Source organism: Rhinolophus ferrumequinum, chromosome 6 (genome assembly GCF_004115265.2).
Source record: "Rhinolophus ferrumequinum isolate MPI-CBG mRhiFer1 chromosome 6, mRhiFer1_v1.p, whole genome shotgun sequence".
In the NCBI taxonomy this organism is placed as follows: domain Eukaryota; kingdom Metazoa; phylum Chordata; class Mammalia; order Chiroptera; family Rhinolophidae; genus Rhinolophus; species Rhinolophus ferrumequinum.
The window spans coordinates 62,827,900-62,845,350 of NC_046289.1; the positions used below are offsets into that span (position 1 = coordinate 62,827,900).

At 38.6% G+C, this 17,451-nt stretch overlaps 1 protein-coding gene across 1 annotated transcript in view; it reads left to right on the forward strand.

The window, feature by feature from the left end:
• The window catches only part of TTBK2 (tau tubulin kinase 2), a 97,199-nt gene that overhangs the window by 64,403 nt on the left and 15,345 nt on the right, over window positions 1-17,451 (forward strand). Inside the window, exons 9-12 of the mRNA XM_033106888.1 lie at window positions 2,525-2,682; window positions 11,433-11,649; window positions 13,820-14,031; window positions 16,005-16,593. Coding sequence (XP_032962779.1) covers window positions 2,525-2,682; window positions 11,433-11,649; window positions 13,820-14,031; window positions 16,005-16,593 — 1,176 coding nt within the window. The remainder of the gene's footprint in view (window positions 1-2,524; window positions 2,683-11,432; window positions 11,650-13,819; window positions 14,032-16,004; window positions 16,594-17,451) is intronic.

Sequence of the window (17,451 nt, forward strand, 5' to 3'; positions counted from 1 at the left end):
TTAGAGTAACTGTGTAAGGGTTCTGTACTCACAGTTCCAACATGGTTTGGTTTTTTTTGTTTGTTTTTTCCCACATCAGCAAGCAATTATCTGATACCAGCTGGGTGTCCTATAATTCAAATCAGTTTTAACACCATCTACCCAGAGATAGAGAGCATCAGATCTATAGGTTAAGGATTCAGCCCCACAAGGCTGCCCTCCACGTCAGATGCCAATCGCTCAAGTCCTGGTTGTTGCCTGTACTGATCGACTGGATATAAACCAGAGGTTCCCACGAATCCCCATCTTGGGTTTGCTTAATATGCTAGACTGGCTCATAGGACTTGGAAAACCAATTTTCTCACTAGATTACTGGTTTATTACAAAGAATATAACTCAGAAACACCAGATAGAAGAGATACATAGGGCAGGGAATGAGAAAAGGGTGCAGAGCTTCTGTACCCTCTTTGAGGGACCCACTCTATCAGCACTGCCACGTGTTTACCAACCCAGAAGCTCTCAGATGCTGTCCTTTTGGGGTTTTGTGCAGGCTTTATTACATAGACATGATTGATTAAATTATTGGCCATTGGTGATTAATTCTACCTGTAGCTCCTCCCCCCTCCCCTGGAGGCCACAAGGATGGGACTGAAAGTTCCAACCTTCCAATCACATGGTTCGTTCCTTTGGTGATTAGCCCTCTTCTTTAGATGCTTTCCAAAAGTCACCTCATTAACATAAACCCAGTTGTGGTAAAAAGGGGCTTTTTACGAATAACAGGACACCCATTTCACCTTTATGGCTCTGAAGTAATTTCAGGAACTAAGGACAAGAGACCAAATCTTAGAACAAAAGATGTTGCCCTTGCTCATATCTCTCAGGAAATTCCAAGGGTTTTAGGAGCTGTAAGCCGGGAACTGTGGACAAAGACCAAATATATATGTAGTTTTTATAGATCACAGTATTGACTCTTATAAGACATTGTATTAGATACAGTGATGAACAAAATTAGTCATGTACTGGTCTCTTGGAGCTTACTCTCTGGGTGAAAGAGAGAAATCAATTAAATAATCAAAAATAACTATAAAATTGATAGCACTTGACCATCTCCTTGTTGATATATTTTCTTCACTTGGCATCTGGAACACTACACACTTGGTTTTCCTACGTCACTGGCCATTCCTTGGTTTCCTTTGCTGAGTCCTTTTCTTCTTTCCATCTAAATGTTGGAGTGCCCTAGGTCTTAGCCCTTGGGCCACTTTGCTACCTAGTTTCGTTAGATGACACCATCCGATCCTATCACTTTAAATAATACTTATTAATATCTACATGCAGATAACTATCAAATTTGTATCTGTGTTTATTTCTCCCTAAACTCCTTAAAATTTTCAATATCTCAATCCTCAAACTCACTGCCCTTCATCTCAGTAAATGGTAGCACCACTGACCCAGTGGTGCAGGACAGAAATCTAGATTATTCTTTCTTTACTCTCACAGTTTTCATCTAATCCATCAGCAAGTTCTGGTGGTTCTATACATTGTATCCAACTCCTGCCACTTCTTTTCACCTCCGCTCTTACCCTGCTAGTTCAACGTCAGGCGCCTCCCCCTGGTCATCTGTTCTAGCACCCTCATCTTCATCCCTGTTGATGGCATCTATTCTCCATTTGATAGCCAGAGTAATCTTTTTAAAGCCTAAAACAGATCTGTACAACATCCTCCAGTGAGGAAGTGCTGATTTCAGGCCTGGAGCAGGAAATGTACAAGATGAATCCCTGAGTATAGAACACTGACAGTAAGAGAAATGATGAGAGAATGAAGCCATATTCATAAAATTGAAAATGATTCATACTGTCAGAAACAGTGAAGGAAGGTTTTTGTGAGATCTTTCTTAAGATCACATCAGACTTTTGGAATTTAAAGACAAAAATAACTGAAATTATGTATAATGTAAGTCAAGTAATAGGGCATATTACTTTGTGATAATTTGTGTGTGTACATGCACACACACATACAGTTTAAGAATTTTTCAGACCCACAAAAAAATTGGGAGAAAGCACAATGAACTTCTATATATCCCTTAACACATATCAGCTGTTAACACTGGTCACTTATTTAAGTTGAACCATATAAGAATGCCCCTTTTTGACAAAATAAGTGATCACATAGATGGTTGAAACTGAATACACACATATACATACAGTACAACATTCCCTGTTGCTAAACCATCTGAAAGTACGTTTTAGATATGATGTTTCATTATGTATCTTCCAGGAACAAACACATTCTACCACATAACTATAAACAAGTGCCTCACCTGAGAAGAATCAATATTAATTCAGGTCATTATCCACATAGCGTCTTTATTCAAATTTCCCTATTTGTTATTGTCAGGTGTTTTTTTTTTAATCATACTACAAAACAAATTTATGAGTCTTATTCTATAAGTGAAAGCACCCTGGACTGTTGGTTTATTCTAGGGATGGCTTACTCTAGTTTTTTCTGTTACTGCTGGCTTACTCTAGTTTTTTTCTTTGTGGTTTAGCTTCTTATATCCGTGTTTGATAACAGCATCAAAACCTTTGGAGTAATTGAAAGTGACCCTTTTGACTGGGAGAAGACTGGCACTGATGGCTCGCTGACAACCACCACGATTTCTACCACCCCTCAGTTGCATACCCGCTTGACCCCTGCAGCAATTGGGTATGTCTTCCTGAACAGCTCATGTAGCTATCTTTCCTGGAGATGTTACGTTAGCAGAAATTATTTCATGCAGATTCCTTTATATTACCAAATGCTAAGACAAACACAGGTGAAAGCCTATGGATTTCCTTGAATTAACAGTGCTCTTGTATATACTTTGGTTTGGATTTACTTTTCTTAGAAAGTATTTATAGGTCATATTGTGAAATGGGAACCTAGAGCTTGTGTGACTTGTTGATACCAGATTTACTGTGGGTTTTCTTCAAAATGAGAAGGGGCATTTGTTGCATTTACTTCTAAAGAATGTATGGGACCCTGGAAAGAATGAGCTGCAATTAGATCTATACTGTGCTTAAGTTTATTTGGGAACAAAACATGTAGTTTGTTCCTCTTAAGAAAGTGATTTAATTTTCAAAGTGTATTAGGAACGGGTTACCTATCATGTATTTCCATCTTCTTGATTTTTTGTTTTTAATGTTTTTCTCTACATACATTTAATATAGTTGCTTTTGTTTGTTTATTTGGAGGAAGGGTATCTTCTTTTCTGAGCCATTTCTTTACCTGCTCTGGTTGCTTTAAACTGGTTTTTAAAAAGTAAATAGGAAAAAAATCCTCATACAATGGTGCTAGTAGGACATTTTATTACTAATCCATTATGTGATTTTATATTGAAAGATGTAGATCACAGCTTACTGAATCAGAAAATCTTAGTGGACTTACAACTGGACATGTTATCCTTGATTAGCTAGTCTAAGGGTTCTTAAATATGGGATACCAACCAGCTATATCAGAATCATCACAGGTGTTTGTTTATAATATCTATTTGTAGGATTCACCCAGACTTACTGAATCAGAATCTAGGGATGCAGCACAGAAATCCATGTGCATCAGATGTTTTTCGTGCTTCTATGAGTTTGGGACTCACTGCCCTAGTCCCGCCTTCCTCCCACCCCCCCATTTTACAAATGAGGAAGTAATCCTAACACGGAGTGAATTATCCAACTGTAGATAAATATTAGTCACAGAGCTTGAGCCTGTCTAGAAACTTTGATTCTCGTTTTAATGCTCTTGTCTTCTTTCTCCTTTGATTATTGTTAAAAGTAAATAAACCTCAAACTTTCAAAAATTGGGTGGTAGGACTTCAAGATAGCTGAAGTCAATGAAGACAGTGTAAGTTCCCATCTTCCAGTGTTCCCTCTAAAATAAGACAGAACAACAAAGGAAAAATAAAACACCACCAAAATCATGTTCTCAATATAATTTGAAAACAAAGCATCCCCAAACTTGAAAATAACAAAATAAAAAGAGAAAATAACAAAACTCCATGTCCTTGTGCAATATTTCTTAAGACCCTGCCTCACCCAACCCTGCCATAAGGCTCTATAAAGCCAGGTCAGTAAAAATTGTGGAGAAGAGGAGAATTAGCAGTGGAACCTAAGGTTGATCTAAAACCACACCAGAAAGACTAAGTCCATCCTAAGAATAAAATGTCCAAGTAGATCAGATCATGAACTATAGGGAGGTAGATATATGCATGATTCAGAAGACATGGCTTGTATCAAATATATGGTGATGGAAGGAGAACTGACTCCGGGTGGTGAACACACAAAGGGATTTATAGATGATGTAATACAGAATTGTACACCTGAAATCTATATAATTCTACTAACAATTGTCACCCCAATAAATTAAAAAAAAAAAAAAAGACATGGCTTCTGAGGAAGAAAAAAGACAAAAAGAAGGGAGAAGTGTCTTTTGTCAGTTTAGTGGAGAAGGACCAAACATGTATCCATTTGGGTTCTATCAGGAGAGAGAAACTACATAGTAATTTGAACAGGGAAAGATGATACAAATTATTACCTGTAACACGGAACTGGAGTAATGTGGGATTGATTAGGAGAAAGTCGAGAGAACTGTAAAGAATACATGAATAGCAAATATAAAGTGTAATTCCTATCGTACTCCTAAGGCTGAGATTAAGCCTCCAAGCAAAGAGCCCTGACCCCAGCCCTCACCATAGGACTGAGCTCCTGACCTTGTTGAAGAGGGTTTGTCCATACCTCTGGAAAGTCGCTCTAATGCCACACTGGTAGAATTTGCTAAAAAGCTACTCTCTGGAACTTGATCAAAATCTGCCAGAGAAAGCTGTTTGCTGGGGCTGTCTCACCAGACACTCTGCTGCAAAACTTGTGGGTAGTGGGGATTGCTCAGGCAAGCTGTCAGTTGCTCCTGTCTGTGTGAGACAGATGGTGAAGATGCTGCGATGCTTCAGGGAGAAGCCACGCGTGATGGAGAAGCTTGCCCAGCTATGCAGTGGAACCCAAAGCAAAACACTTTCCTCCTGCAGGTTCTCTCCTGTGCCCTTCCCTGACAAAGCTCCAGTGTCAGCTGGCAAAAGGAAATATTTAAAGGACTGAGATCCACTTTCACAAAACAGGCAAAAAAGATGAATTTGGAGCTGAAAGGCAATAAACCAATATTTGCAGAGGGGCAAAAGCGGAAATAAAATTTACCTACAAGAAAAGAGAACTCTAAAATCAGAGGGCACACAGTATCTTCCCTGACCACAAAAAACAAATAAAAATCCACTTAAGTGTTTGGACTTTTCTATACTGACAGAAGAGGGCACTAATTAAACTATGAATCGTGTAAAACACTCCAATAACACAAAAATGAACAAAAAAAGTATTTTTAAAGATCCATAAAGTTATTGTAAAAAAATCAGAAAAGAAAATCTAATTAACTTAGGGAATTTCCTCTCAGATAAACAACCATGAGGAAGAAGAAAACTGTAAGACAAAACCCCAAAAGGAATTAAGTATGCTCATTTATTTGAAGATAAGGATAACCACCCTAAATCAGAAGTTTAAAAACTAAGAATAGAAATAGATCCTCCAGGGATGGCTAAAGAAAGTGAAAGGGATTAAGAAGTACAAATTGCCTGTTGCGACCTGCACAATACAAGCCGTGGGAAGGCAAGGGAGGCGGCGAGGGTTAAACTATAATAAAGAGACAGAGACTCAATACAGTTAAATCACAGAGGACCAAGGGACTCGCAGCCTCAAGAGACTGGAGCCCCGAATCGGGTCACTGACAGTATTTATTGATTATAAACAATGAACATCACATGATTAGAGGCAAGGTCTGTGAAACTCTTACACCATTTCAAAAAAAATGATTTCAATACCCAATTATTTGTCCCAAAGCAGCCAAAGCATATCGTCCCATGATGACCAAGGTGCGGTATGCACCACCCTGGGGGAGAGAGCCTCTCATGGTGAAACTGTCCCATAAGCTGAGCAGAAAGAGCTTGATCTTATCGCTCTAATGAGCCTCTCTCACAATAAGGTGAGAGGGAGTAGCAGAGGCAAGCAGCAGCTTCCCACAAGAACAAGAGGAAGGAAGGGCAAGGCTCCCTCCCATTATTTCTTATAACAGTTCTTTGGGGTCTCAACGGGGTCCTGTCTGGCTTGAGTTGTCCCTCCCGCGAGGAATCTTACTCGTCGTTGACCGCAGACCCTTCTCTTGAAGACCAGATGGAAAGACTCAGGATTTTATAAACTCAATCCCAGAGAGGCACAGTCCCACAGATTCTTCTTTCCTTAGGGAAAGGTTGGGGGGGGACAAATGGCTAGGCTGCTGTGTGACCACGATTGCCAATTATAAAAAAAAAATAGTCATGGGATGTAAAGTACAGCATATGGGGTATAGTCAATAATACTGTAATAACGGTAGTGTCAGACTTATTGTGGTGATCACTTCACAAGGTATATAAATGTCTAGTCACTATGTTGTACACCTGAAACTAATAAAATATTGTATGTCAACTGTATTGAAAAATAAATTTTAAAAAAATGTTTATAAAGAAATAGACCCCAAAGCGGGAATTTGGGAGAGAAAAAAGGAAAAGAAAGAGGAAGAAATGAAATGAGAGTTAATTGGACTCAGGAAAAAAAAATGGAAGAAAAAGGTATCTCAGAATTGAATAAAGTATAAAGTACACAAAGGAGACTAGACTCAAATGAATATTTAATAAAGGGCACTGAATAAAATTGGGAGAAAAAAACCCAAGAGAATGAAAATAAAATAATCATTTAAAAAGGCTAGAGAGAAAGTAGTGCAAATGGGAGGAATAGAGAAGGAATAGCATTTGTATTATTGGAGTAAAGAAGGAAAAAAAAACAATACCAGTTAAAACTGAGAAACTCGATAGCAAAAGGTTAAATAAGAAAACAGGGACTAAGAGCATTTACAAAAAGGTATACGTCCAAAGGTGACCAGTAGGTAAACCTTCCAAAATACAAGGGGAGAAAAAAAGTTTATAAATTAAGAAAAAATAAGTTTATAAATACCCATCTTGTAGAGAAATATAGCAAATATAACAAAGTACACATAATTATAAAATACTATGGCAGAGTTGAGACCCAACATATCTGTCATAGTAATAAATATACATGGGCTTACCTCATCTATTAAAAGAAAAAGATTTTCAGTTTGGTTTACATCGCTGTATACATATTCTATATACAAGAGACACACCTAAAACAACCAAGAAAAGGTGTTTCGTAAAGAGAAGGACAGAAATATACCAGAAAAATGGAAAGAGTAAGAAGAGAATGTTGATCCCAATGCCAGACAATGTAAAATTCAAGACCAAAAAGCATTATAAGTTACTAAGTTGGAAGGGTGCTTTTTAATGCTAAGTGCCACGGTTCACAAGTGGGACATAGTATTTATTAATATTTAGTCACCAGAATTGCAATAGTCATCTCTAAGAAGCAGCAAGTACAGGAGATTCATGGAGGTATAGATAGAAAACACACTAGCAATTGGAGATTTTAACATACAACTCAGTTCAAGATAGATCAAATGAACAAAGAAGAAATAGAAGACAAACAACATGATCAATAAGGTAGATCTTACGCATATTTTCCAAATATACCCTGATGACAGAGATTGTACCTTCTGCTCAAGTGCCCTGGGAACATTCACAAAAAATTGATCAGTTATTAGGTCACCAAGAAAACATCCATAGTTCTTAAAGGAGAAAAATACTACATTATCTGATCACACTGCAATCGAACTAGAAATGAACAAAAACAAAAATGTCAGAGGCCCTTCCACCTGGAAACTTAAAAATCTCCTATTAAACTACCCTTGGGTGAAAGGGAAAATACAAACTGGAGTTACAGGACAGTAATGATAATTAAAACACAGAGAATCTGTGGGATACATTTAAAGCCAAGATCAGAGGAAAATTGATGTTACTAAACAAGGAGGTACATAATGTCTTATTACTGAAGATATTAGTGTTGATAATGTTGCTGAGATGGTGTTAACCAGATTTCTCTACTGTAAAGTTACTGTTTTTCCCTTTGTAAGTAATAAGTATCTTGTGGGAAGATACTTTGAGATTATTCAAATAAATTTGGTTTTCATTGTACTTTTACCCATTAATTTTAGCATCCATCAGTTGATCTTGCCTGCAAAGTATCAGGCCCACAAGCCTACCATTTACTACCGTGTTTCCCCGAAAATAAGACCTAACTGGAAAATAAGCTCTAGCGTGATTTTTCAGGGTGACATCCCCTGAACATAAGCCCTAATGCGTCTTTTGGAGCAAAAATTAATATAAGACCCTGTCGTGCAGGGTGACAGGCGGAGTCTCAGCTCCCGCTCCCCACACAAGAACGCAGGATATGGTGAGGCCAAAAAGGAACACCCACGGAGCCATAAGTTGGGGAGTCATATCTCTATACTCTCACTGGCGGCTGGGTTGGAGAAACAGGAAACAGGAGCCACACAATTCTCAACCCTCACTGTGCCGCTTGCAGGCTCAGCCACCATCTTCTTGCTAGCGCCCATTTTCTGCTAGTGTAGCCACAGCAGTTATATTAGTGACCAACAGCTCACTGGTTACAGCTGATGGCCAAGTAGCCACAGCTAATGGCCATCCAATCACAGTTGATGGCCATTTACTACCTGAGCCAGCACCTTTCCATGTGAGGCCGAGAGCCTGGAAACTGCACTCCTGGCTCTGTTCCCACAAACCCTGTCTTATTTTCAGGGAAACACAGTATATGGCCCTTTAAGAAAACACTTGGTGACCTCTGAGTTATTTCTATTTGCAAATGATAAGGAAGAATACCTGGAAAGCCCTAGACAATCAGTGTTAAAGAGAAAAAAACGATAATGTATGTCCCACAACTCTGAATTTCTTAGCAGAAGGAGAAAGGAAGTTCAGGAGAAGGTAGAAAGATGCTTTAGATCAGGAGTCAGCAAACCTTACCTGTAAAGGGCCAGATTTGTGAGCTCTCTCACACTACTGCTGCTTGTTGTAGTAAACAATATGGAAAAGAATGAGCATGACTGTGTGACGTAACACTTCATTAACAGAAATAGGTGAGCAGGCCAGATTTGGCTGACAAGCCCTAGTTTGCCGGACTCCGGCTTAGATTATGGGGAAGGGAATATGAAAAGGATGTCCATTCTTTCTACTTTTCCAGTTCTTTCATACATTTCCTTCCCTTTTCCCCTAATCTGCTTCTGTAATTGATATACCTTGCCTACAAACACAGACCATGTGTTCATAATACTCTCACATGTACTTTCTCACTCATTCTTATTCCTTAACGTAATACAGTTTTCCTGGGAAGAAATTTCTTTATCTCAAACTCCAGATTTGGATCTGAGTTTTAGGAGAAGGAAGAGAATAATAATTATGTAAGGAGTAAACATGGGAGAATAAATGCAGAGGAACCTGAGTCATGTGAAAGAGAGCCTGTATAGAGAAGATGAAGAGTTCCTTGAAGTGTGTGGTATTATACTAAAGCATAAGAGATATGAGGGGAACTAAGACAGAGTGAAAATAGAAGCTGTTTCATGGGTGGAGGTGTGGTTTGTCTCCTGAGGAGTGGAAGAAGAAAATGCCAAGGAATTGATATAGTTGGAAAGAAGCAGAATAGTAGCTAGGCATAAGGAAAAAGGATTTGGAAGAACACTGAGTGACTAAAATGTAGAAAATACTGTGGGGCTAGTAGACTGAGCTTCCTGAACTCAGATATTCATCCTTTTGCCCGTCCCTTTCCTCAGGAACAGAAGGAGTTCTTTCAATAAACATTTGCATTACCATGTAACACATATATGTTAGTGTCCAGTGTAATTCTTTGCGTCAGTAAATGAATTATATTGAACTTACATCTAAAAAATCTTTTACTAGCCAATTTATTGTGAACTTTACTTTTATATTAAATCCTTTCATTTGAACTATTTTAATACAAACTACCTTTTCAGTAATTCCTAGTATCAGAATTATAGGTACTATTTTACAAGGCTATAAGGTTTTTTCTTGGGAGCTATTATCAGTGTTTTTCTAGATTATTTACCTCTAACCTGTTGATAAAGAGGTTCATCTTCTAGCATTGACTCCAGTAAGAAGAGGATGGTAGTGAAAGTCATCAAATTTGGTGAAACAGGTCCCAGTAAAATGACTGATCTTTGTTCTCACAGCATGACATATTTCTGACACCTGGCCCAGGGTGCAACCGTTACCCTAAGTCAGGGGTGTCCAAACTGCGGCCCGCGGGCCAACTGCGGCCCACAATCCATTGTTAATTGGCCCGCAGCAAATTCCAAAAATATATTTAATTTACTTAAATAAACCAGGTGAGGCAATACGTACTTCACCTCGAGTGAGTGGCCCGGCTGTTTATGTATTTTACCGCATATGGCCCTTGGTGAAAAACGTTGAAAACAGTTTGGACACCCCTGCCCTAAGTGGTTCTCCTCTGAGGAGATGCGTATTTTACCACTTATAATAATTGTGTCAGTATAATCTACCGAAGACTCATTTTTTGTTGTTGTTGTTGTTTTAACTTTTAAACATTCTAGGTCACTTCTAAGAAAAGGTTTCGTTGTATGCTAAATATTGTGTTCAGTCAGCAGTATTTAAAAAAACAAAACCAAAAAACTAGAATATAGAGTTATAGCACATTAGAGCTGGCAGGGGCCATATAACTTAGTGAGTGATAACTGAGAACTAGAAAAACCCTTCATGGGTCAGAAGTCTAAGGGAGAGATGACCAACTATGTAAATAGGACATGAAGTTATTTTGAAAGAAATATATAGACAAAGTACCAATTAATATTTTCTATTGTTCCCTGTCAGCTCATGTAGAATATATGAACTGTATAATTGCAGGATCTCTTGTTTTCCTTTAAAGCCAAGAATTTCCTTTCTCCTCTTTATGTCCCTAGGGCCTTGCATGTAGGTACTTAGTAAAAAGTCCGTAAATGAAAAAACAAATGCACATTTCGCACTATTAAAAAAAGTAACATTACCAGTTGATCTGATGATACCTGCCTACATCATTGTGACACTTAACATTTTCCTGTTTCTAGTTTTTGTTATTCTCTTTAAAAAATGGGTAAAGAATAGAAAATATTAAAATTGACAAAGACTTCTTGGAAAATAAACCAAATGTTTCTGACTTTTAAAGTGATTGTAAATCAGTGAGTTATTGTATTAGAATTTGTATTTTTATATCAGTTTGAAATTCTGTTGATCAAAATGTAGAAGTTTTATTTTGTAGAATTCGCATGGCCTGTTTCCAAGGTTTTTGGTTTTGTTTTACTCTCTTCTGATATATAGACTTCATTTAAATCCAGAAACAAAACGTAGTATAGTCTTATATAGAAATTTTTAATTCTGGTGTTTTTAAGTTCTATCTATTTTTCACCCTCATTTTTAGAATTGCCAATGCTACTCCCATCCCAGGAGACTTGCTTCGAGAAAATACAGACGAGGTGTTTCCAGATGAACAGCTTAGTGATGGGGAGAATGGCATCCCTGTTGGTGTGTCACCAGATAAATTGCCTGGATCTCTGGGACACCCTCGTCCTCAGGAGAAGGATGTCTGGGAAGAGATGGATGCCAACAGGAACAAGATCAAGCTTGGGATTTGTAAGGTGCATATTTCCTGCACAGGAAATGACATCTTTCTGTGTGTTTATTATTTTTCTCCTGTTGCTATAGCAAAGTATCATGTTTCTCAATTCTGAATGAGAAATAGACACAATATTCTATTGTTAGTTATTTTTATATTTGTAATTGCGATATTTTGGCTAATTTCATCCATAACATTCAGGTATTGACACCAAACAGTCTTCATCTTGTATTTTGTGGAAAAGATGAAGGTATTTTTAAAAAAATAACCAGACACTGAGATTAAAAGAAGAGACATCTATAGAACAGAAGTTAATAGTCTTTCCAAATAATGTGACAAAACTGGGCCCCTTCTATAGTGTGGACCAATGGAGCTCTGAGTACCCATTCTGAAAATTGTCTCAAATGGAGGTAGAGAACTGAGGGTTGGAAGTGGGAAGCATTAAACTGCTAATGAGTTGATCAAGTGGATGTTGAACAAATGACAGGATTTTTTCTTTATGAGGATTATAAGCAGGACCACCTGTAAATATGGGGAGAGATACAGATTTCTGAATTTAAATGGTTAATTTTTAGTAATCTTGGGGCAGATTATCCCCAGCTTTCTCTCCGATCTTACTGTCCCTGGTCATTTCCATTTTCATAGAAGATCAGATGAAGGTAAGTGGTAGGGCAAGGCAAGAAATTACAAATCAGTTTTTGGTGCTTCCTGTGTTTTCATAAGGGCTAAGTTGCAAAGGAGGTTAAGTTTATAGGTGTAAAATGAGACTTTGAGCTCATACCTAGTTACATGACTGATAGAAAATTTGCTACTCCTGCTTTATGAATGGGGAATATATCTTGAAAAGAATCCTCTATGATCACTTCTGAGGAGCTACATCTTTGAACAGTATATGCTATATTGTTAAACTACATAATTTAAAAAATTAACAGTATATACTTTCAGTCATGAGAGTTTTTTGTAAAAAGATTCTCTGCAAAGATGTGATTGGCTGCGCTGTGGTCTGCCTATTGAATACAACACTATTTGGATGAGTAGTAGTCAGGAATAAGTCATGAAAAGTAGTCAGGAAGTCAGATTTTTGTAATGTCAGATGTGGCACCACGAGCAAACTGTCCTTAGAGTGGAAAATCTCTTACTTGCCAGCCTATATGGATGTCGGTGAATGTGAGAGAGTGAAATGGCACTTGACATAGGTCTTAATTACTTTGTTTTTTTTTCACCCATTATCACTATTTATTCTCTTCTATTTTATAATTTCGTCCTTAAAAAAAATTACTCAAATTAGATTATTAGTGTTGTTGTTCTTTCATGCAAGTAATGTTTATATCGATTTTTCAAAGATGTTTACCATTCCGTGCATTTTTGGAAGTCCTGGACTCATCTTCTTTCTTCCTAAAATATTTCCTTTAGAAGTTTCTTTAGTTGAGATCTTTTGGTAGAGGACTATTTCAATTTTTATTTAGCTGTAAATGTATTTATTTCAGCCTCATTTTTTAAGGATAGTTTATGCTGGATTCAAAGATTTTGATTGACAGTTATCCCCCCCCACCCCCGGGCTTCAACTATCAGTGATCAGTAGTAGTAGTCTGCTGTTATTTTGTTTTGTTTTGTGTTTTCTTTCTTTGCAGAGGATCATTCCACCCGTCCTGCCTCCCCAGCTGCTTACTAGCTTTTTTCCTTGTCTTTGGTGTTCTGCATTTTAACTACAGTCTGTCCTTCTGCCCTACTTAGCCCCTCATTATTCTAACACTAGATTTTCTTCTTGTTTGTTTTTTAGAGAGGGAAGGAGACAGGCTATTCAGGCGTGGTGACCTCTCCTACCTCTTGTGAGAGCACTTATGTCTCAAAGAGAATGTGTTTTTCAAGTTAATTTTAGTTTAGTGGGATGGAGTTCTATAAGCATCTAGTTAGACATAATATGAAAAGATAAAGTTGTTAAACATTTTTACATTGTTTATACCAAAATATAAAAAACTAAAATAATACTGAAACTGAGTCTAAATTAAGAAAACTCATTTAATGAAGGGTTAATAGACAAGTATGAAATGCAGTAAACTAGCCAAATATCCTGATCTTCTCAAAACACATCTCTATCATTTGCTTGTACATACTGAAAGACTTTAGTGATTCCTACCACGTACAGTAACTGGAATGTCTTTCCTGTTTTGTGTTTTTACTATTTTGTCTAGGCTGCTACTGAAGAGGAGAATAGCCATGGTCAAGCAAATGGCATTTTGAATGTTCCAAGCCTCGGTTCACCAATTCGTGTCCGCTCAGAGATTACTCAGCCAGACAGAGATGTTCCTTTGGTGCGAAAGTTACGTTCTATCCACAGCTTTGAGCTGGAAAAACGTCTGACACTGGAGCCAAAGCCAGATACTGACAAGTTTCTTGAGACCTGGTATAAAATAGTTTTCCTTTTTTTTTAAAGCAATTAATATACTATTGCTATTTTTAAATATTTATTTCTATTACATAAAGTCTTTTAAATAAACTTTCATTTTTATAACGTTGACTTAAGTAAGCTCTCATTTTCATCCATGTTTTTTAGTATCATCCTAATGCTTGATATGAATTGTCTCCTAATACTGTTACTAGTTCTATAACATAGCCTTTGGCTTTGGGAGCTGAGCAGTGGGAGCTGGTAACTTCATAACACGAGGTATAAGTCAAATGAACGTTTTGAAGTGATTTTATCTGGAAGGTGATCTCTTTTATTGGAATGAGGAAGATGCAGTATATAGATGGAGAGGGCGTGGTTAAGGCGGCATTAAGCAGGAAGGAGGGGAGTATATGAAGGAGGGAAAAAGTAATTTATACACAAGGGGTAGGCTATTCAATTAGATTTAATGAAGACCTTCTATGAGTAAGTGCTGTAGGAAAAATAGGCATGAATAAGTTTATCATTCTCCCTAGAAAGAAGGAAAGATGGAACTTTAGAGAGCTCACATCTACTTCGAGAGAAGGAAAGGGGGAACTGAGAGAGCTCTACATTGGGAATGACTAGATCACGGTTATGAGACCCATTATCCTCCAATTGTGGTAACAGAAGACAGAATGAAACTTGAAAAAGCATTTGGGCTACATTTATGAATTATAAAAGGCTTCAGTCATATTAAGAGATGAGTGACTGTAGTAATAGTAACACCCTTCAATGTACACCTCTGGTGGCTGCTATTGGTGGTGACATAGTAGGTTAGTAGGACCACATGTTTGACTAACATGGTAGTTACTGTGTCCAAAGACTCGCCTAGTGCAGCCTTAGACAGCCCTTCATATGTGTGTATTCTTCCTCACGAGGTAGTCATTCAGTGTCACAGCTGTGTGCTGTAAGCTGGTGTCTACGCCTTGATATGATCAAAAGGATGGACGAGGCTTGGGGCAGTATTTAAACATGAGTTGTGGCTAAGATTGAGAATAAGTACAAAGGTGCAATAGGGATAAAAGATTAGCTTGGTAAAGAATTAATCTAGTAAAAGAATGAAACTAAAAAGAAGAATCCATGCTAGGGGAAGAGCTGAGCGATAAGGCAAAGTTGAGAACTGAAGTAATACGAGAAAATGAACTCAGGTCAGAACCTAGAATGAATAGGCAACAGTTGAAGGAATTGAAGCACCTAAGTGCAAACTTAAGGAAAAGGCATATTGCTTAAACGGCTTCCCCACTGATGAGATCAGTTCTCAGAAGTCAGTGCAGCCAAATACCACCAGTCACACTGTTACCTGCCCCTCAGGCAGCAGAGAGATTTGTATGCAATGAATGTCAACTGCCTCTTAATCCAAGAAAACTGAAAATACACCCTGAAGCTTCCCCCAGACCACCCCACCACCACCCACCACCCTATATGGAGTTCTGTGTGCCTGGTGGGCTGGGTGTGGTTGAGCAGGTACAGTACTTGTCTCCTTCAAAGCCCTGCCTTAGGAGGCGTGTACTTGAATGAGTGTATATTTACATACATCTCTGAAGACAAAACAAATCAGAAAGTATTTGCCTTAAGTATACTAGCTTCTTTATTTCCCCTCATACCGGCTTCCGGTGAGGCAAAAGCCCCTTGGGTAAATTGTTCTCACCCCTCAGAGAGAGTAAAGGGCAGTGTGATGGAATTGGCAAAGTGAAGGTGAAATGGATCACACAGTCAACCCGGTTAGGCTTCTCTCCTGCCCCACAGCAGCAGAGACGCCTTCCTTGGGCTCCATCTTCCAAAACAGGGTTATGACAGGTGGAGAAGCGCATTGGTAACCCGTGACACTTTCCTTAGGCTTTCTCCATATTTTTTCTCATCTGTGTGTGAATATTAGCTCTGTATAGATATTACAGGTTATGTAATAAATACTTTCCTCAGACAATTCAGTAACTTTTCTCTGTTTTCTTAAGCCTGGAGAAAATGCAGAAAGATTCCACTGCAGGAAAGGAATCTGTGCTCCATGCTCTGCTTCACAAGCCTTGTGTTCCTGCCAGGGCCCGTACGGACCACATCTGGCACTATGATGAAGAATATCTTCCAGATGCTTCTAAGCCTGCCTCTGCCAACACCCCTGAGCAGGCCGACGGTGGTGGCAGCAATGGCTTTATTGCTGTTAACTTGAGCTCCTGCAAGCAGGAGGTTGATTCCAAAGAATGGGTGATTGTGGACAAGGAGCAGGACCTTCGGGATTTTAGGACAAATGAGGCTTTAGGCCATAAAACAGCAGGAAGCCCTTCTGACGAGGAGCCCGAAGTACTTCAAGTCCTAGAGGAATCACCTCAAGATGAAAAGCTCCGATTGGGTCCTTGGGCAGAAAATGTCCATTTAAAGAAGGAAACTTCAGGTGTGATCTTAGCACTTTCTGGGGAGTGCCCTGCCACTGCTGCTTCAGAACAATATACGGATAGGCTAGAACTTCAGGCTGGAGCTGCTAGTCAGTGTATTGCAGCAACACCCACAAGTCCGATGGAGGCGCAAGCGGAAGGACCCCTTACAGCGGTAAGAGATTTGTTCCTGTCATTTTTCTCTGTTACCCACTCAGGTGCTATTACTAAGAAAGGACTTACTGTTGATCAACTACTAAGGTTCTTTAGCAGAGGCCTAAGTTTGGCAGATGGGTATAGGGAGTGGTGTCTGAACTGAGTTCTGATTCAGTCTTCGAATAGGAAATTTCTCAAAAAAGTGAGGTTTCCTGTCAGGATAGCAACTCAATATACAAAATGACGTTATAATCTAATTTCAGAATAACATTTATAATTAGACCACAAGAACTATCTATCCGTGTGTATATATGGTTTTTTTAAAAACTTGTATTGCAAGAGATTTTGAATCTACGTCATAAATATAGTGAGGAAGGCATATATTTAACCATTCATGCATGGTTTGTATTTTATAATGTTGCTAGGTCTAATACTTTCCTCCCCTTTCTCTTTTGTAGCCTCCACCCCAAAATTTCTCATATTTTACATCCCTCTTAAACAATGGTTTTACAGCTTTGATGTCCAGCCTTTAAAATCCAGTGTCCCAGTCTCACTTCCAGAACTTTTGCTTCAGCACGTCTGGGTTAAAGCGAGCCCAGGAATCTGCATTTTAGCAAGCAGCTGAAGACAGTTGTGATACAGGTCTAATGCAAAGGAACGTTTTGAGGAAACTCCACTGTTTCTTCTCAATTTGGGCATTCAGCTGTAGACGCCTGTTACACTGTTGTTTTCAGTAAGCAGTGCTGCTCCCTGTGACTGCGTGAGCACGAGATCCAGAAAAGCCAAGTATAGAGGCAGTGAGCAAGTGTGTACACAAATCTCAGGCACCCCGAGGTCGGGTGTGAGTACCAGGTTTCCGTAAATTCCATAGTCGTTT